The sequence below is a fragment of the Triticum urartu genome, chromosome 5 (genome assembly GCF_003073215.2).
Source record: "Triticum urartu cultivar G1812 chromosome 5, Tu2.1, whole genome shotgun sequence".
In the NCBI taxonomy this organism is placed as follows: domain Eukaryota; kingdom Viridiplantae; phylum Streptophyta; class Magnoliopsida; order Poales; family Poaceae; genus Triticum; species Triticum urartu.
In genome coordinates, this window is record NC_053026.1 from 567,309,646 (window position 1) to 567,330,837 (window position 21,192).

At 47.3% G+C, this 21,192-nt stretch overlaps 1 protein-coding gene across 2 annotated transcripts; it reads right to left on the reverse strand.

Moving 5' to 3' along the window:
- Window positions 1–16,902: 16,902 nt before the first annotated feature.
- On the reverse strand, window positions 16,903–19,760 carry LOC125510793 (elongation factor 1-alpha). 2 transcript variants are annotated; one of them, XM_048676056.1, is made up of 3 exons: window positions 19,606–19,760; window positions 18,441–18,910; window positions 16,903–17,964 (listed from the first exon to the last, which is right to left on the reverse strand). In XM_048676056.1, the coding sequence occupies exons 2-3, from the start codon at window positions 18,900–18,902 to the stop codon at window positions 17,083–17,085; spliced, it is 1,344 nt and encodes a 447-aa protein (XP_048532013.1). In that variant the 5' UTR covers window positions 18,903–18,910; window positions 19,606–19,760; the 3' UTR covers window positions 16,903–17,082. The 2 variants fall into 2 exon arrangements, with proteins under 2 accessions (XP_048532013.1, XP_048532014.1); XM_048676057.1 differs by having other exon boundaries at window positions 18,441–18,904; window positions 19,606–19,729.
- Between the last annotated feature and the right edge of the window lie 1,432 nt (window positions 19,761–21,192).

Genomic DNA, 21,192 nt, shown 5'->3' on the forward strand with positions numbered 1-21,192 from the left:
TTCTCCACTATTCAATAAAGATACTTGGCTGGATGGCGAAGCTGTGTTTGCTCTCCCAAATCGAGTATGGTTGTTTATAAGAGTGTGAAACTGTGAGTGAGCAGATACCATAACTCCATAAGTTACCTCCAACTACAAATATCATAAATTAGTTAACATGGGTTGGTCCACGAAATAAGGCACATGGAAGTTATGTCGTAACATGCATTGCACTCGGGCATGAATGTTCAAATCAGAACCATAATTAGCATCGTGTCCAGGTTTGACTTTGCATTGTGGAACTTCACTCTCTGTTAGGCACGTCATCGTCACTAGTTAGAAGTGTATGAAACAAAGCTAGATGGGGGCATGAATTAGCAATGCAACTGAGTTGGTAGCGAAAATAAAATAGAGATGTGTTGGTTAATATGGTGGAATGAAAACCTTACATCATACAAACCGCAAATACTAATTACTCTTGACTAACATCGGCGGCTCCGTTGGCTCTTTAGTTACAAACTTTATAAATGATTTATTTTTTAAAGATTGTCACTGTTAGTGTGGCAAACTGGCACCTAACTGCAAGGAGTCCTTGTATTGATAAGAGCATAAGATGAAATATGGCATATATCGCACTTAGTGCTATAAGATGTGTCTAAACAATAGGTATGACGGCATCCCTTGTATATCAAAAGTGTAGGGTCATGAAATCTCAACTTAAAACCAGCTAGAAAAACAACACCTATAATCCTTATGATGTGGATGTATTCCATAGCCGCATTCGCATCCACCTCTTCGTCATTGCTGGGGGCATCACCGGACAGTTAGAATTATGGCAATTAGTTTGTCTTGAGTTGGATATATTGGTGTTGGTGCCTTTTACTTATTGTCTCGGTGTAAACAAAGGTCGATTACATCCTTTTGCCCACCGTGCTGGTTTCTTTCTTCATTCTTCACCAATCACCGGTCCTTCTTAGTTATAATAGAGAACGCAAACAAGAGGAAAATACACCGACAGCAATTCAGAACTTTGGGGATGCAAAGGAACACAGAGGTTCTTTTTATTTCCTAAAGTACAGGCAATGGAGAGTGGTTAAACATGTTAATATGGTCACCAGTTGGCCACAAGAAAATCCATGTGAGGTGGAAACACCGGGAAGCGGAGTTGGACACGACGGGACAGGGATGGAGATGTTGGGTGGTGCAGGCAGTTTCTGCGGAGGCGACATGGAGAAGACCTCGCTCATCCCCAATGCAATCCAATGTAGGAGAAGACCTACTCGAGCTCGAGCTCTGCGCCTGCTGCTCCATCGCTGACCTCGCCCTCCTCATGACTGTTGACCGGTGCTTCTAAGGGGAGAGGCGTCAGGTGTGCGTGTGGTGCGGCTCGGGTGCGGTCGCATGCGGTGTGTGTGGGCCGCGCAGGCAGGTGTAGCCGCTTCGGCTCGCTTCGGTGCAAATAAACCAAGAGAAGAAGAAAAATAAAGGAAAAATAAACATATGTGAAATGCACAATCAGCATAGAAACAGGGAAAATTAAATGGGGTAATTTGTGGCACAAGTTTGATTAAATTGGGTAAAAAAATATAAAAACTGCTAAAGAGTTAAATGTTGTCACAAACGTGAAGCTGGAGGTAAAAAATGAAATTCACTCAAAAGAGAATGTTCTGTTTACAGAATCTTACTTGCATATGAACTATGTGAGTAGGCATGGATAAATCAAGTCCGAGCTAGAGATGACACTAAAAGAGCAAATTCCCTACAAAAACATTAAAAGAGTGAGAATGGGTTGGTCGATATTAAAAATTAACTCCATGAGGGTTAATCCATGACTTATTTTTACTTTTGAAAAGGAGGATAAGTCCTTCCTCTGCATCGGACGATGCACACAACTATATATTATTCATTATTCAAAATCCAGCCGTCGAACAAATTCAACCCAGAAATAAAGACCCCAAGGCTCCATGCCTCACAACTGCGACTCCAGCAGATAACCAATAACCCTGTGGTAAAATACTGAAACAAAACGAGAAATATACAGCTCCTAAGCAAGGCCCTTAAGAAGAAATCGACGCATGTGCACCGATGATGAAGAGTCCAACCCTAGGTTGGTCTCGAAATTTCCATCCCCAATGGCAAGGTTCAAGCCACCACCTTTAGCAAGGAAATGTTTTTTTGTCAATTATTTATCAATAAAGTATTTTTTCACGAATACGCAAAGCTTGCGTATCTTTCATTGATAGGAATTGAAATGAGAATACAGAGGGGGTACATCGCATGGCACAACCAAGGATGGTGTGAACATGGTGCCCGCAGCAGAGAGAAGTGGGATGCTTAGCCTAAGCAAGAGCTACAACACAGCGCTAAACTATCCAGACCAACATAAACAGCCCAAACTAAGACAATGCCCAACACTCGGAATCTAGTACCAGACATGGCATAAGCAAGCAAGACAACGCCTTCATGAAGGGGAACGCCGCCGTGACGCCGCCGTCGTTCGATCCAAGGAACTGGATCTAGGGTTTCCCCCGCGCTCGAAGAGGGGTTCGAAGAATAAGCCGTGGCAGCGCCTCCAGGAAGGGTACGGCACCCGCAGGTGTCGCCGCTGCTAGCATCAAGCAGGGATTTCGCCCTGGCCAATGTTCGAATAATCCCAAAGCCGTCGGGACGAGATCCGAAGACAGGAACATGTCGTAAGCTGGAGCCGCCATCGCCGGAATGGGAGCTTAGCCACCGGAAGCGCAGGCATTGGACCTGGCGGGGGTGGGGCGAGGCAAGGGGTGGTGGTCAAGGTCGGAGAGGCGATGACATGATGAAGAGGAACCAACACACGGGATGCGACGGCAACCGGCATGTCGACGAGCCAGGATCCGGAGAACGCAGACCTGGATCGATGAAGCCGGAGCCGCCAAACCACCGGCGGACCCAGGAAGCCGGAAAGAGCGCAGCTTCCAGAGAGCCGGGGCCAAAACCGCTACGGGAGGAACTCCGGTGAGCTGGACCCTGGAAAACGCAGGTTCGAAGCCAACCGAGACCGCAGCGGTAAGGGCGAATTCCACCGTGTGCAGGCTGCCGCATCGAAGACAAGAAGAACCACACACCCCAAGCAAAACGGATGCAACCCCGTGTGGATCCAGAACGGGGCCACCTGCAGCACCAACGACGAAGAACCCAGCAGCGGTAGGCGCACCGCACGTGGCCATGGCTGGCCCGTGTGCACGCGCCGAAGAAGAGGGCGCCCACGCACGGCTACGCATGGCCAGCGCACCACGCACGCACCCGCGGAATGCCTCCGCCGCGGCCCCCAGGCCAGATCCGTCGAGCCTGCGCTTGTAGCCGGGAAGAGAACGCCGCCAGAGGCCAGATCCGTCGAGCACGCGCTAGCAGCTGGGGAGAGGACGCTGCCGGGGAGGCGCCGCCACGCGAAGAGGAGACCGCCACGGGACGCGCCCCGCCGACTGGAGGTCTGGCCTCGCCTGACGATGCCGCAGAAGGCAGGAACGCCCCGCCGCCGCCCTCCTTGGACACGCACGGACTTCGCCGGCGTCCCCTCCGGCGGCCGCGAAGCTCACGGGTGTGGATCTAGGGTGCGGCCGGCGGCGCGACTAGGGTTCCCCCCGAGTCGCCAGGGAGGCGGCGCGGGGGGGGGGGGTCTTAACAAGGGTTCTTATCAAATCCACGACCTTTAGCAAGGAAATGCTTTTTGTCAATTATTTATCAAGAAAGGAACAAGGGTTCTTATCAAATCGACCATAAAATTAGAAAGAAGCACAAAGTGAGCAGGCTCGCGTTGACATAGTCTGATAAGAGATTTAGTGTTTCCACCGGAGTGCGCATGGTTGTCATTGAAGCCGCATCTACTATCATCACTTGTCCGGCTACCGACACCTCGTTAGCCGGATACCACAGATAGAGATACTGAAAGACAAAGCCGTCTCATACCACCTAGCCTCCGGTCACTTTCGCGCCACCTTCAATCCAACAACAACAGGCAAAACAGTGCATCACCTGCCAGCAGCAGACACGACTTGACATCTCCGCATGAGACGTGGTGCATATCACTCCTTAGCGACTTCACCTGCCGGTGACCGGCATGACTCGGCGCCTTTGAAAAGGACGTCGGTGTCACCTGCCGAACCGTGTCAAACTCGATTTGTTAATGGAGGGTCTGTCCCATATGTCACCAGACTCGAAAAGGTCATCACCACCTCGAGATCGAGCCTTCATGTCGTCCATACGAACACGGACACCACCGCCATTGAAGAACCAGGACCGCCGCCCCAAATGTCAACCTCCTCCGCCACTGAGATGGACGAATCCACACCGCCGCCGCCGCCCGGGTCGCCGCAGTGAGACCGCCACTGAAGACGTCGATAAATCTGGACCATCACGCCTGGCCCCAGGTAGTGGCACTGACCGACCAGTGCACATGCGGACATATCTCCCTGGGTGCTACTTCATGACCTCCCCCATTGCGACTAGTCAAGTACCACGTCCTCCCTAGCCACTAGCCGAGTCAAACATCCACAGCATCATGGGCCTCTCCCCCTATTTAATTAGAGCACAACATACACGATCAGAGACATGAAAACGCTCTGTTTACAGGGATGTCAGTGCACGATCAGCCGTGCATCACTACATCCAGGTTGTGGAGACGCACGACCACCTCCATAGCTTCAGCGTAGGCGGGGCGATGGGAGTGGTAACGTGGGCAGTGGTCTGATCCTCTGATCGATCGGGAAAATCAAGGGCAAAGGCTAGTGTGCCCAGTCCCATTGTCGAGTTTTACAGGTTGCATTGCGTTGGCTTGTTGGATTTTAGACTATTTTTCAACAACAAAAAAGGTGTAAGAGCAAATCTAACGGGACGACCCAAACAGACGATGATTTTGTCCGTTTTTTATCCGTTTGGGTAGACCCGGCGGACACAAACATCCGCTATCGCGTTTGGGTTGGCGTGAGCGCTCAACGCTGGCCTGACCCATTTTTATCGGCGCGGAAAATAAAAAAAGTTTGAGCATTTTAAAAATAAAACAAGCATTAATTAAACATAAAAGCCGGTCTTCCGGCCACGAAGGCCGGTGATAGTCCACATTACATTAATTAAACATAAAAAAATTAAAAACTAGATGACGACGTGTTGCCCTAGGCGTCCTCGTCCTCGTCGGCGTCGGCGTCTGCATCAGGGCCGGTGAGGCCGATTAGCGTCGGCGCAGGGCCGGCCCTGGGGAACGCCGTGTTCCAGAGGGCGACGATGTCGGGTTGTGCCGCCACGGACTGCGCCGCCGCTGCCTGGGCCTGGCGCGCCTCCTCCTTGGCCTCGCGCTCAAGCAACTGGAGGCGCTCGCCTCCCGGCGCTCCTCAGCCAGCTGAATGCTGCGCCAGTGGTTGAGGTAGGCCGACTCCTGTTCCTCCGTCGCCCCGAGCCAGATCAGCGAAGAGCTGACCCACTCATGCACTACTCCGGTCCACAAGTAGCGCTCGAGGGGGGGCGGCTCCTTCGGCTCGGCTTTGGGCGGGGACGGCGGGGTCACTGGCAGCGCGACACAGTCGCCTGCCGCGGAGAGGGCCATGGCCTCCGCCATGTCAGATTGGAATGTCGCCTCCTCCGCCTCCCTCTAGGGATGGCAACGGGGGCCCATACCAGCCAAACCCGTGGGGATTTCATCTATTAGGGGGTGGGGATGGGCGAAAAACATCCCCATCAGGATATTTACCAAACTATTGTATTCCCCATAGGGTACGACGGGGATGGGGGCGCTATCCTATTCCCCAGACCTAATACCCATCGAGGACCCAGTTAGTAACTGTGATACTGTGGTCAACCTTAAAATATTCACAAACAAACTTGCGAAAACAAAAGAAAGCTATGAAAAAACCTTAAATCTATCTCACATCCTCACCTCAGCTGCCACCATGACTAAGAAGTCAATACGGCCTAGATAGGCATTAGCAGGACAAGGTCAACACCATGTATGTATGTTGATTATAGGGTGTTATATTATGTATATGAGTATTTGTTTATGAGGAATGGGACCCTATTGGGGCCCCGTTCCCCAGTGGGGTATGGGTATGGGGAAATTTCATCCCCAGTCATGTAAACAGGGATGGAGATGGGATGATAGGGAATAGATGGGAATGGGGATGTTGTAGGTATCCCCATAGGGGATTGTCCCCATTGCCATCCCTACCTCCCTCCACCGCTCCTCCTCCTCGCTCTCCTTAATGGCCGCCTGGTAGGCGGCCTCAGCCTCCTGGTCCTCGTCGCGGACGAACGAGCAGGGGTGGCGGCAGGCTGCGGTCAACGCCGCGGTCGCCGCGTCGCCTCGCCTCCTCGTGCTCGAAGGTAAACTAACGAGCCCAGTTCGGCGAGTCGAAGGCGTAGTCCGAGTCGGCGCGCTGCTCCGGCGTAAGCAACGTCCGCCGGCGCCGCACCTCCTCCGCATGGGCCCTCGTCGACCGCGGCGCGGCCGGCACTGGGATCCTCTCCGGATCCAAATGCCAGTCATGCGGCAGCGTGGTGTCGGGGTACGGCAGAGGCATGCGGTGCTGCCAGTGCCACTCCGCCTGGTGCACCGACATATTGATGCGCTGCCTCTGTCGGGGAACGCGCGGCGGCACGGGGAGTGCGGGGAGGGAGGGGTGGCAGGGTTGGCCAGATGGGGACGGGGACGACTGGAAGTTGATGAGGACGGCCCCGCCGCACGGCCAGCTTAAAAAAGGACGACCGCCGTCGCTGACGCGTGGGTCTGTGGTCATAAATTAAGCTCACCGCGTGGGTGTAACGCCCTCGATGCGGCTATATCTCCTACGTGTCAAAGCATGACTTAGAGGCATAACCGCATTGAAAGCAATGTCGCAAGTAAGGCAATCTTCACAACATCCCATGTAATATAGATAATAAAAGGGGAAGGTACATAGTTGGCTTACACTCGCCACGTCAAACAAAGTACATAAATAGCATTACATCATCCAATCACTCATGGCTCGACTATGATGCCAAAATTAAAAGACCAACCCAACATGCAACACGGTCCCGATCGCCCCAACTGGGCACCACTACTGATCATCAGGGAAAGACGCGTAGTAACGGCGTGAGTCCTCGTCGAACTCCCACTTGAGCTCAAGCGCGTCATCTGGAGCGGAGTCGTCTGGCCCTGCATCTGGTTTGGAAGTAATCTGTGAGCCACAGGGACTCAGCAATCTCGCACCCTCGCGATCAAGACTATTTAAGCTTATAGGTAAGGCAAGGTAATATGTGGAACTGCAGCAAGCGACTAGCATATATGGTGGCTAACCTATTCGCAAATGAGAGCGAGAAGAGAAGGCAATGCACGATCGAATAACTAGAGAACAACCTGCGACAAGCATTACTCCAACACCGTGTTCACTTCCCGGACTCCGCCGAGAAGAAACCATCACGGTAACTCACACCGTTGATTCATTTTAATTAAGTTAAGGTTCAAGTTATCTACAACCGGACATTAACAAATTCCCATCTGCCCATAACCGCGGGCACGGCTTTCGAAAGTTCAAATCCCTGCAGGGGGTCCCAACTTAACCCATGACAAGCTCTCACGGTCAACGAAGGATATACCTTCTCCCGAGACATTCCGATCAGACTCGGTATCCCGGTTCTACAAGACACTTCGACAAGTTAAAACAAATCCAGCAACACCGCCCGAATGTGCCGACAAATCCCGATAGGAGCTGCACATATCTCGTTCTCAGGGCACACTCAGATGAGCTCTCCATACAACTAAAACCAAACCTTGAGTTTCCCCGAGGGGGCGCTGCACAGGACTCTAGTTTGGACCAACACTCAGAGGAGCACTGGCCCGGAGGGGTTTAAATAAGATGACCCTCGGGCTCCGAAAACCCAAGGGAAAAAGAGTCTAGGTGGCAAATGGTAAAACCAAGGTTGGGCATAGCTGGAAAAGCTTTATTCAAGGCGAACTGTCAAGGGGTTCCCATTATTACTCAATCGCGTAAGGAACGCAAAATCCGGGAACATAACACCGATATGACGGAAACTAGGGCGGCAAGAGTGGAACAAAACACTGGGCAAAAGGCCGAGCCTTCCACCCTTTACCAAGTATATAGATGCATTAAGATAACAAGATAATATAATGATATCCCAATAAGAAAAAATAATGTTCCAACAAGGAACGGTCTCCAATCTTCACCTGCAACTAGCAACGCTATAAGAGGGGCTGAGCAAAGCGGTAACATAGCCAATTGACGGTTTGCTAGGACATGGTGGGTTAGAGGTTTGACATGGCAATTTGGGAGGCATGATAAGCAAATGGTAGGCATCATAGCATAGTCATAGCAAAAGAGCGAGCATCTAGCAAAGCAAAGATAGAAGTGATTTCGAGGGTATGATCATCTTGCCTGCAAAGTTGTCAGAGTTGACTGGATCCTCGAAAGCAAACTCAACGGGTTCCTCGTTAGCGAACTCATCTCCCGGCTCTACCCAAACAAGACAAACAAGCAAAAAGGACACAATCAACCACGTGCAAAGCTCAAACAACATGATGCAAACATGGTATGCTATGCGGGATGCGATATGTGATGCATATGCAAGATTTGGCAAGGAATGAATGAACCTGGCCTCAACTTGGAAATCCAAGTGTGCCACTGGAAAGGTGAGGTGATTTCGGTTGGAATCGATATAAAGAACGCCGGAATCGGATGCACGGTTTGGAAATGGCAAGCAAAACAAATATGACACCGGTCTGCGATAAACAGCAAGTAGGCATCTAAATGCAACAAGTTAAACATGCTACAGCACCCAAACATGGCAACAAAATACATGGCAGGGATCCATTCATGAAGCTTAACAAAAGATGAACACCGAGCTACGGCCAATTCATCCATTAACAGGTTCAAACAAGCATGGCAAAAGTGCAATTGGTAAACAGATCTCAGACTTAGTGAAATTAACACTTGTCTGGAATTTCAGATCAGGTAGCACACTTTGGAGCATGAAAACTAGATGCTACAGGAACTTAACATGGCAAAGCAAAGCATGGCATGGAGCTACTCAAAGAGCTTAACAAAAGTCCCTTAGTGACCTTGAGTCAAAAGGGATCAGAACATACAATTGCAAGCATGTGAACATGGCAAAAACATAATCAGATCACAGACTTGGTGAAAAAAACTGGAGCATGCAAAACAGATATCATGTAGGCATGTTTACGAGCTCGATGCACTCACTACAGAGCAGATCTGACAATTAACTCAAATAGCACTCTTCCAACAGCATTTCGGGCAACAAGATGAACTCAAAAGAAAATGATGCAATGAGATGAAATGATGTACTCTCTGAGATGAACATTTTGATATGCTATATGCCCAAAACGGATCTACGGATGCAAAGTTACGGCACGATGAACATGGCAATTTGGACTGCAGACTTAGGGAAAAAATGGGGTCAACCTAGGGTTTTCAGATCTGGATCGGATCGCCGGCACGGGAACCGAGGCGGCCGGATCCTCTCGCCGGAGAAGAGGGGCGGTGGCCGGAGCTGTAGGGGAAGGGCGTGGGCGCGGTGGCCGGGCGCGGACTCCGGCGCCGGCTGGTGGCGAGGACGAAGCGGCGGGGGTCGGCGTCCGGTGGGGCGGCGCGGTCACCGGCGAGGGCGTGGTGGCCGGCGTCGGCTTCGTGCGGCGGCGCAGTGTCGCTGGGCGGCGGGAAGAAGGCGGCGGGGCGCGGGGAGCCCGTGGGGCGGCGGCACCCGAGCGCGGGCCAGGGAGGGCCGGCCCCGGACCTCGCGAGCCGGCGGCGGGAGGCGGTGGCTGGGCCACGTGGCGGCTTCTCAGTGGCCACGGGCGGCTGCGGATGCTGTCCGGTGGGATCTGGACATGTCCGGCGGCGGCGGATGAGGTTTTTAGGGTTTCGGGAGAGGGGAACCGCGAATTTAGGAAGGGGGTGTATTTATAGGCATAGAGGGAGCTAGGAGTGTCCAAATGAGGTGCGGTTTTCGGCCACGCAATCGTGATCGAATGCTCTAGATGATGGAGAGGGTTTTGGGCCAAATTGGAGGGGTGTTGGGCTGCAACACACACGAGGCCTTCTCGGTCCCTCGGTTAACCGTTGGAGTATCAAACGAAGTCCAAATGGTACGAAACTTGGCAGGCGGTCTACCGGTAGTAACCCAAGGCCGCTTGGCAAGTCTCGGTCTAATCCGGAAATGTTTAACCCCCACACACGAAAGAAAGGTAGAAATGACCACCGGAGGAGAACGGAACGCCGGAATGCAAAACGGACAACGGGGAAAATGCTCGGATGCATGAGACGGACACGTATGCAAATGCAATGCACATGATGACATGATATGAGATGCATGACAACAACAACAACACCAGGAGACAAAAAAACCCGAACCTGAGAAAATGAAATAACTTAACGCCAGAAACGGCAAGAGTTGGATTACATATTAGGTAAATCATATCCGGGGTGTTACAGTGGGCAGTGGGTAGTTGGGCGGCCGTCAGGTGGGGACGCGGCGGACAGCGAGAAGGCGCGTGTGGCGTCCGTTCAGCGTCCGTGCCGATGCATTTGGGCCGCAAATGCGTCGGCGCGGACGCGAAGCGGACGTCATTTGGGTTCGAGTTGGCGCGTTGGGCCGTCACTTTTGTCCGCACCGACCCAAACAGACACAGGCGGACGAAATGGGTCGGCCCTTTGGAATTGCTCTAATTCGTGTCAGAGCCCAAGCTCATCTATACCTGATGAATAGTAAATTGAAAATAGTAAAAAAAAATAACAAATTCTGAAGAAAAAAATGGCATTAGGGGTGCTCCTGTGTGCAAGGAGGGTGCAAATTTTTGTGGCGTTTGGACATTTGCGGCCCAAACGGTGTGTTTCTTTAAAGTTCCTTTCATAGTCAAATGTGTTTTTTTTCTACCACAACCATCTCGAATGTTCAAATATCATGAATTTTTGCGCGCACATCACACATTCGAGCATCTTGAGGGCCAAAAAATCCCAATTTTATATTTTTGCTATTTTAAATGATTTTACTATTCACGCCCACGTGCAGGTGCACCTGGACCAAATCGCTGCACTCATTAGTTTAATAGATTTTTTTTGAAAAGGAGGTTGAAACCCCCAACATCTGCATCAACGTGATCCACACAATCATTCTTTTTAATTATTAAGCAGAGTACAAAAAAATAAAGCAACCATGACGGTACCATTACAAGATATGAAATAAACACCTACGACTAACTCGACTTCTCCCACAGCAACATCTTTAAGAAAAATAAACAGCCTCGCGCTATCGTCGCCACCAAAGACAACCTGGACAAGGATTTTTATCCCGGTTCCCCAGACCAGCCAATGAAGATCAGTACAATAAGTTGAAAGCGCCTTCAAGAAGTTGAGGACCCAATTTTGCTGTTATTGTGCACGACCAATAAAGGTTAGGACAAGTGTTTTCACTCCGGACATAAAGCAGTGTTCCAATCATCATGTTGACTTGTGTCTACCAGAATATCATCGACATTTCATTCTACTACTACCTCACGGTCGGGAGAAGCTTTTATTTTTACGAAGTCTTTCAAACAAGCTAATTTTCCCATTGTGCATGGAAGTTTGATGACGGTAGGCCGCTTCTACAGTTTCCCTAATGCCACTCATTCCAAATATCAGCTTCTTGCAATGGTAGTAAGATTGGGTATTTTGGCGAGGGCATGGAGACTCTCGTGGCATGCTAGTGTACAACTAGCTACCAAATAGTATGAAGGAAGAATGGATAGGTCGGAAATGAACCTTGCTACCAAATAGTATGACCGAAGAATGGATAGGTCGGAAGTGAACTTTGCAATAGCTGTATGGTCGTATATCAAGAGTTTGAGACTGTGAGTGGGCAGATGTCATAAATTACCTCCAACTAGAAATAAGATTAAATGAGTTAACATGGGTTGGTTCATGAAATAAATCAACTCCAAGATCAGGTATAGCCCACAAGATGGCCCATGGAAGTTATGTCGTCGTGTGCATTATGCTGAGCTGAGAATCTACAAATCAGAACCAAAAAGCATGGCTTACTTAGCATCATGCCTAGATTTGATTGGGCGTTGTGAAATTTCACTCTCTGTTAGGCACGTCATCATCACAGGTTGGAAGCGTACAAAACAGAGCTAAATGGTGGCATGCTTTAGCAATGCACCGAATTGGTATCGGAGATATGGTGTTTAACATGGTGGAGCGGAAACCTTACATCATACAAACTGCAAATACTAATTATTTTTGGCTAACATTGGTCATTGTTCAATTCCAAACTTCAAAAAGGGATTTGTTTTTTTTATGAATCTTCATTGTTAGTGCGGTAAACTGGCAACCAATTCTAAGGGGTCCCGGTATTAACAGAGGAGAGATGGTATATATCGCACTTGGTGCTATCAGAGCAATAGGTATGACGACATCCCTTGTGTATCAAGCAGATTGTAGGATCATGAAACTGTTGGAATTATGTGTCCTGTAACTATATTCAAATTACTTGTAATTGTTAATATTTGGAATACCTCATTATGGAATTATACATGTATTTATACATGGAATTGCTTTACATGTTTATCATGGAATTGTTACTTGCTGGAATGTACTTAAGTAACATATGCTTAAGGAAGCTGGTTGATTATCAGTGGAATACAATATAGTAGTTATATTGGAAAGACTACCCGGGTACACTGATGATTGGAAGGAGTTAGATCGTATAGTTAAATTACAGCTCTAATGTTGATCTACATAATTAGAGGAATTTACACTCTATTATGACGCGTTGCTCACAAGCGCGTGCTCCGGGGACATAACAGGTAGAATCCGTTAACAGATAAATATGATCGTGGTTGGTAATCTGATCTGGACTCTATCCCGGAAACTAGTGAAAAAGACTAGGAATCTTATATCTGTATAAGAGGTGGACTCTTTGGAAAAACAATATAAGAAGGTCCCTACCCCCTAGCTTCAGATATGTGAATTGTGAGCGGCACCACGGATAAGCGCAAAGGAATAGGGGGTAGACCGCAAACCCTAATTTCTAACAGAAACCTCAGCTTAAAAAAGCTAGGAGTATAGCAACAATAATAATCCTTGCGATGTGGTCGTCTTGCATAGTCGTGTCTGCATCCACCTCCTCCATACGGTGGCGGGCATCACGCACAGTTATAACTATGGCAAGTAGTTTGTCGTTAGTTGGATGTATCGGTGTTGGTGCCTTTTACTTACTGTCCTCGGTGTAAACAGGGGCCATTTACATCTTTTTTCACCTTGATGGTCTCTTTCTTTCATTCTTCAAGAGTCACCGGTTGTTCTAACTTACAGGAGAAACGACATGAGCAAGAGGAAAATACACTAGCACTCTTGCGGTACTTTAGAGTTTTGGGGATGCAAAGGAACGCAAACGTTATTTTTATTTTCTTGAGTGTAGGCAACAAAGAGTAGTTAAACATGTAAACATAATCACTGATGGCCACAAGAAAATATGCATGTGTGTGTTGCTGAACGAACAATGAAAAATAAGACCGGACTAATTGTTACTCCCTCGTAGAATCTCAAAATCAGGGCAACCCTGCTGATTGGATGAGATAACCACGCACCTTATTTTTGGAGAAAATAGCGATAAAGCTTGAAGCGTTGTTTTAGGAACCAGCGGGAGTACCAGCAAAAGTGGATCAAGCAACCTTGTGGTCGCATGCTTGTACTAACTGGTCCTAGTTCATTTTCCGATGCCACTCATTCCGAATCAGCATTGTGCCCAACGGAGGATGGCTAATTGGCACGATTAGCGGTCCAAGACTATCAATCTACTATAAGTAGAACTAGATTGTTGAAAGATATACGAAGTGCGACTGCGATCAAAGAAGTACTAAGCTGTTTTATAATTCATTATGTGCTAGCATGATTCCTTTTGACACCTATGTCGACATATATTGAAGAGGGGAAGGTTCGAGAGAGAATTTATAACCTCCTCTTCATAAAGGGGCAATGAAGATAATTTCATATGGAAGATTTTGTTATGTGGTACGTATGTGGGCTTGAAGTACAAATATGAGCTCGTGCCTCACTTATTTTTTGTACCCCTCAAGGATTCTGAATGAGTATGGGTACATCAAATCTTCTCTTTTGCTCGAGATTGTACATGCCCTTTACGTAGTCTCCTTATTTTACTTTAGACACGCTAGCTAATTGTATATGCGTTGCAACAGGGGGCATACATATTTTAGTGGTTCAACATCAGTCGTGACTCATATGTACATTCACCCATCATCACCGCCTCCCCAATCCAATATAACCACAAGAGATTAATAAGATATTTATACATCACAAAAAAATATTAAGTGTAATCATGTCATAAATGCTTCCTATGAATCAAGGATTAGTTTGCATATTACTGCAAGATCCTAAGAATTTGGGATAGGCACGGTTGAAAAAAATAGTAAGCAAGTTGAGGGAGAGAATGAGCAGGACAAGGAAAGGAAAGTACCGATTTGATTTAAGTTACTCCAAGTTACTATGTGTGCTTTATTTTTTGTTTCGAGGGAATGAGTAGGACAAAGAAATGAAAGAACCGATTTGATTTAAATTATTTTAAATAGGGGGGCTTGGAGTAAAAACAAGTAGGGATGAAAGTGATGGAAGCGAACAGACGTGTCAAGTCTACTAAAATAGAAGAGATATGGGTAGAGCAATAGACTCCACTCGAAGGTGATGATCAGTTGCTACTGGGTGGAGCACAAACTTATATCATGTTCTACCCTGCAACAACTGGATTAAGTGCTTGTTCAGCTCACGTGTGAGCCCATTCATTCAGATTTTTAGAGTTCCTAGTATCTTTCGAGCGTGTTTGGATCCCCTCAACTCCTCAAATTCCTTGACTATGCTCCGCGCTCCTGCTTTACTAACTCTACACACTAAGTCTTGATTAGACGATACATTCGGCAACTAGCTCTACTAGCCCCGCCACCCAAACCACACACGCACCCTGCCGCCCATCCACCCACCCCACAGACGACATAGCCGGATTCGGCAGCCGCCGCTCCCCGCCGCCCATCCGCAGCACGTGGCCGGCGGATCTGCGCCGGCAGCGCCTCCTCCTCCCGCGCCATCCCCAACATCCCACCGCCCCTACCGCCGATGCCGAGGTACGACAGCGTGCGGCAACGCGGATGGGGGACGTGGGTGGCGGGAATCCACGACCGGGACACCAGGTTTCTCACTTGGTGTGCTAAGCAGTTCACAAAATGCAACGCATGTACATATTCCTCATATGATTTCCCGCATAACCAATTTTGGGAGAAAGTTAAAGTTCACATAATCAAATTTGTCACAAGTTCAAATATCTGAGTGCAAGGAAAATTATCAATTCATCGCTGCCCTAAATGGCAAGCTATACACACATAAGCAACATTATCACGAGTTCAAATATCTCACGCAAGAAAATTTAACAGTTTCTCACAAAACCGCAAACTGAGAGTACACACAATCAAATTTACAACGGTTTAAAATATCTCGGAGATTATTATTTTCACAATTCCGACAGTTTGGCACCAAGTGGCAAGAACGAATCAGCTGGGTTGCCCAAAATATGGATATTCAGTTGTGGTGTCATCCTAATCCACGTAATCATCATCAATTGAACCAAATCTACTTGAGGTTTGCTGGTAGGGATGGCAATTTTATCCATGGATTTGGATACCCATGGATATCCGACCTGGTTGGGCAAGGGTATGGAGCACATTTCTGCCCATGGGTCCGTGGATATGGATACCCACGAACAGCCAGGTTGGGCATGGTTATTTGTGCTTCATGGATATCCAATGAATACTCGTATGACATGTGGGGTCATATGATAATGACAGTAGAAAGAGCGAATCAATGAGAAATGGCAGGAAATATGCAACTTGTGCCATGAGCTATATGCTACAGAATCAACATCTGGTATGTCACACTTAAGGACTCATCGTATTACTTGTTACCTACTTATGCATGTTGCTTATGTTGTCATTTATGAGTGAATGATGATGAGTTGATTTGATATTTGGGAAGGCTTCATGCTGACTTCTCTATGCCCATGAAGCTCCATGGATATGTGAGTATCCAGCGGGTTTGGGCATACTCACAAGTTGTGTCCATAAATAATTTGGTGGATGGGCAGAGGGTAGGAAGATGGGTCATGGGTTGGATTTGGATCAGCTCCACCCGGCCCAAACCTGACCCATTGCCATCCCTATTTGCTGGAACCCTGATGTAGTCCCATGCTCAACAAGCTGGGCCTCGATCCTCGTGCTTAAGGATAGAAAAGGGGAAATGTAGAAATTAAGAGGGTGACAAGAATCAAATGAATCTAAATGCAAGGTAAATAACCATACCATCAAAGCAAATTGTACCGTAACATTTTGCCAGTCACACAACAAGAGCCAGTCTAGTAGGATAATGAAGTGCGAGGAAACTACTATAAATAATAAGCACGATTTGTAGGATAACAAAATGCAGTCAACACTTATATAAACGAGTCAGCGCATCACAAGTTCTATTAAGAACTGAAAATTCAGAACTTCGCTAACACCCATTAGGCTGCATGAGGCCAAAAGTTAAGTCTCTATAACAACGCAATACTCGCTTTGTTTCTTTACAACGCACAAAGAAAATGCCATTTTTTCCCGGCAAACTGAAAAGGCAGAGGAGGCTCGCCACACACATAATCCCCTCTTTCCTACGAAGTGACAGGGGAGATGCAAGGCGCCAGGGAGAGACGAACCAACGCCCGGTGGGGATGCCAGAAGCGGAGATCAGAAGACAACACAGCTAGACAACTCCATGAAAGAATCCACAATACTAACAGATGCAAACTAAAGTTCTATAAAAAGAACAACAGGCAACCATTTGGCGAAAGAAGCAGAAAAACAAGCTAACAAGTTGCAATCTAATAACTTGCATTTCACAACAAATCAGTCTCAGGGGCACAGGAGTTTAGCCGAAGCAGGAATAGAAATACAGTAATTAAACGACAGACAGATCATTGCTCGCTCGGGATAAGAGTCTGAAGCAACAAAAGCAATGACCGTGAACAAAATCCTTCTGCAAGATAGCGCGCCTATTTCTTCTTGATGGCAGCCTTGGTAACCTTGGCGCCGGTGGGGTCCTTCTTCTCCACACCCTTGATGACACCAACAGCAACCGTTTGTCTCATGTCACGCACAGCGAAGCGGCCAAGAGGAGGGTAGGTGGCAAAGGTCTCCACAACCATGGGCTTGGTGGGAATCATCTTCACGATACCAGCGTCACCGTTCTTCAGGAACTTGGGCGCAGCCTCAATCTCCTTACCAGATCGCCTGTCAATCTTGGTCACCAGCTCAGCAAACTTGACAGCAATGTGGGAGGTGTGGCAGTCCAGCACTGGGGCGTAGCCGTTGCCGATCTGACCAGGGTGGTTCATGATGATGACCTGAGAGGTGAAGTTGGCTGCCTCCTTGGCAGGGTCATCCTTGGAGTTGGATGCAACAAACCCACGCTTCAGATCCTTGACAGCAACGTTCTTCACGTTGAAGCCGACATTGTCACCAGGAAGCGCCTCCAGGAGGGACTCGTGGTGCATCTCAACAGACTTGACCTCAGTTGTCAGACCAGTGGGGCCAAAGGTAACAACCATACCAGGCTTGATGACACCAGTCTCAACACGTCCAACAGGCACAGTTCCAATGCCACCAATCTTGTAAACATCCTGAAGGGGAAGACGCAGGGGCTTGTCTGAGGGCCTCTTGGGCTCATTGATCTGGTCAAGAGCCTCAAGAAGGGTAGGGCCCTTGTACCAGTCAAGGTTGGTGGACCTCTCAATCATGTTGTCACCCTCAAACCCAGAGATGGGAACAAAGGGAACCTTCTCAGGGTTGTAGCCAACCTTCTTCAGGTACGATGAGACTTCCTTGACAATTTCCTCGTAACGGGCCTTTGAGTACTTGGGAGTGGTGGCGTCCATCTGTAACAGATAACCAGAGCAATCCCATCAGATAAACAAAATTATTGAGAAGTACAAGTATATAAAGATGCAAACAAATACAAGCAACAGCAAACATGTGTAGCACTCATGTGATGGAAGTTGCAGGAATAAGAGATAATGAGCAAACAAGCAGTTTGTAACTCATAAATTAAGATACAATGATTTGGCAACGTGACAAAAGCTAACCAACTACAATGCAATCCAGCAGTACTACTGCAGCTGGGCATTTACTAAGAAACTCTTGGCATTCACATCAAGCATGTAGAACAATTCTACATATCTAGATTAGATAAAACAAGGCAATCAACATATATATTATAGGATAACCAATCAGTGTTGCACAAAAATCAGAATTAGACAAATGTCAAATCAGTATACAGGATGTTTAGGCACTCAAAGAAATAGAATTGGAGGCACTCAAAGAAATAGAATTGGATGTTGAATGGCAAGTATACCTTGTTGCAGCAGCAGATCATCTGCTTCACTCCAAGAGTGAAAGCAAGGAGGGCGTGCTCACGGGTCTGGCCATCCTTGGAGATACCAGCCTCAAAACCACCAGTGGTAGAGTCAATGATGAGCACAGCACAATCAGCCTGGGAGGTACCAGTAATCATGTTCTTGATGAAGTCACGGTGACCAGGGGCGTCAATGACGGTGCAGTAGTACTTGGTGGTCTCGAACTTCCACAGGGCAATATCAATGGTGATACCCCTCTCACGCTCGGCCTTCAGCTTGTCAAGCACCCAGGCGTACTTGAAAGACCTCTTGTTCATCTCAGCGGCTTCCTTCTCAAACCTCTCGATCACACGCTTGTCAATACCTCCAAGCTTGTAGATCAGATGGCCAGTGGTGGTCGACTTGCCAGAGTCGACATGGCCAATGACCACGATGTTGATGTGAGTCTTCTCCTTACCCATGGCTGAAGCTAGCAAACAGAAACATCAAGGTAAGCAGATGTTAGAACAACAGATCCAAGAGATCCAAGTGTTAACAAAGTAATATCTTGTCTATTTGTGAGGAACAGACAAGTAGAAGAAGCGTTTAACGTGATGGAATTACACTAGAAGCAGTCAGACTGCAGGTACTTATTAGATCTACGAATTACTGCAGTGATAACGCTAACAAAATTCACCATACAAGTACATGAAGACCATGCAGTAAACTCTCAAAGAGAAGTCTCCTAGAGAGCTCACAGATCCTACAGAACCCTAAGTACTATACGAATCCATCTAACAATACATGCAACAAGGCACGGAGATGATTCAGGGACATCTCGCGACACCAAATCGGTAACAGAAACAGTAAAAACCTACAGATCAAGGCTACGGCATGAGGTAGTCATCAGAATTGAAGACAAAAAAAGACATGCGGCTAGATCTACTCGGGAGATTCACCGCTACTAAGCAGGTGCACCAGCGCGAAGGCGAACCGAGGACTCAGCTTCGAGAAAATCCGTCAAACAACGGACGAAATCGACATGCATAACCGCAAAAAGAGCCTAAAACTCGATCTACCCGCACGCCACAGCCACCGCACACAAACATGGCCGGAGATCTGAAGCAATTCGAGACCACGGACAACGAATCGAGGCAGAGAAAGGGGGCGGATCGGGATGCTCACCTCGGAGGAAGGAGAAGGAACCGAGCGGAGGCGGCGGCGGGGATGGGGGACTGAGAGGAGGGGTTCGGACGGGAGGAATGGCCCTATATATGGACAGCGATGGGCGCTAGGGTTTCTTCTCGGCCGTCGGATCCGGGTCCGATGGATGCCGACTTTAGGGAGGCGGCTGTGGGCGATTTGCTTTTTCTTTTTCTCGATAGTGAATAACGTGTAATGCACGTTTTCTTCTCAAAATATATCAAAAGTGGTCGAACAAACGATTTGTAGAAATATTTGCACCGGATAAAAAAGAACATAGGGACAAGGTCATGGGCCAGGTATTTTTAAACATAATTTTTTTTAGAGAAAAATATACTTTTCGTCCCTCAACTCTTGGTGAATTCTAGATTTGATCCCTCAACTCCGAAACCGGACAACTTGCACCTCCAACTAACGAAACCGGACAAGGTTTGTCCCTGGTCTCGATTTTGACCGGTTTTGGTGCTGACTGACCCCGGTTTTGACCGGTGCCGACTAAAATTCGCGTAATTTTTTCATATCCGTGAACTTTTTAAAATTCACATACTCTTTTCAAATCCACATAGTTTTTTCAAGGTCGTGCAATTTTTTCAAAAATAAACATACCTTTTTCAAACCTGTGAACTATTTTGAAATTTGTGTACTTTTTCAAATCCATGATTTTTTTAATTTGCATAATTTTCTCAAATCAGTGTATTTTTTCAACTTCGTGTAATTTTATCGAATCCAAGTATTTTTTTCAAATCCATCTGTTTTTTAAATTCACGTACTTGTTTCAAATCCGCATACTTTTTAAAGTTCGTGTATTTTTTTCAAATCCGTGTTCCTTTCCAATCCATGAACTTTGTTTGAAATTCACATACTTGTTTCAAGTTGACATAAATTTTCAAATTCACACATTTTTTTCTAATTCGAGTAAAAGATATTCAAATCCGCATACATTTTCAATTTCACATAAAATTTTCAAACCCAAAAAAATATACGTGAATAGGAATAAGTATGTCAATTTTTAAAAATTACATGAATTTAAAAAAACCACAGAAACTTTAAAGAAGTACGTGGACTTGGAAAAAGTACGCAGATTTGGAAAAGTACACAAATTTTGAAAAAGTTCACGTATTTGAAAAAAATACCCGAATTTGAAAACATTGAACGGACTTGGAAAAGGTATGCGAATTTGAGTCGGCACCAAAACCGGTCAAAACCGTGACCAGGGATGAATCTTGGCCGGTTTCAGTAGTTAAGGGCGCAAGTTGTTCGGTTTTGAAGTTGAGGGACCAAATCTAGACTTCGCCAAGAATTAAGGGATGAAAAGTATACTTTTCTCATTTTTTTAACACAGTACAGACGCAAGCGCTCGTATAAACGCGCATACACTCATCCCTATGAGCGCACACACGCACACTTACCCTCATGAGCATCTCTGGAAGACTGAGCCGGCATGTCATCTTGAGATTTTACAAAGCCACAGTAGACGTCTCACAGTTGATGGGAACATCTTCTCCCACTAAAAGTATATCGGCGGAAATCCTGAAATAAATCTAGGATAAATGCGAGCAACATGACTTG

Coding starts and splice junctions, on each gene's coding strand:
- LOC125510793 (XM_048676056.1), bottom strand. CDS start 18,902: ATGGGTAAGGAGAAGACTCACATCAACATCGTGGTCATTGGCCATGTC. Junction 17,965..18,440: donor TGATCTGCTGCTGCAACAAG/GTATACTTGCCA, acceptor TATCTGTTACAG/ATGGACGCCACCACTCCCAA.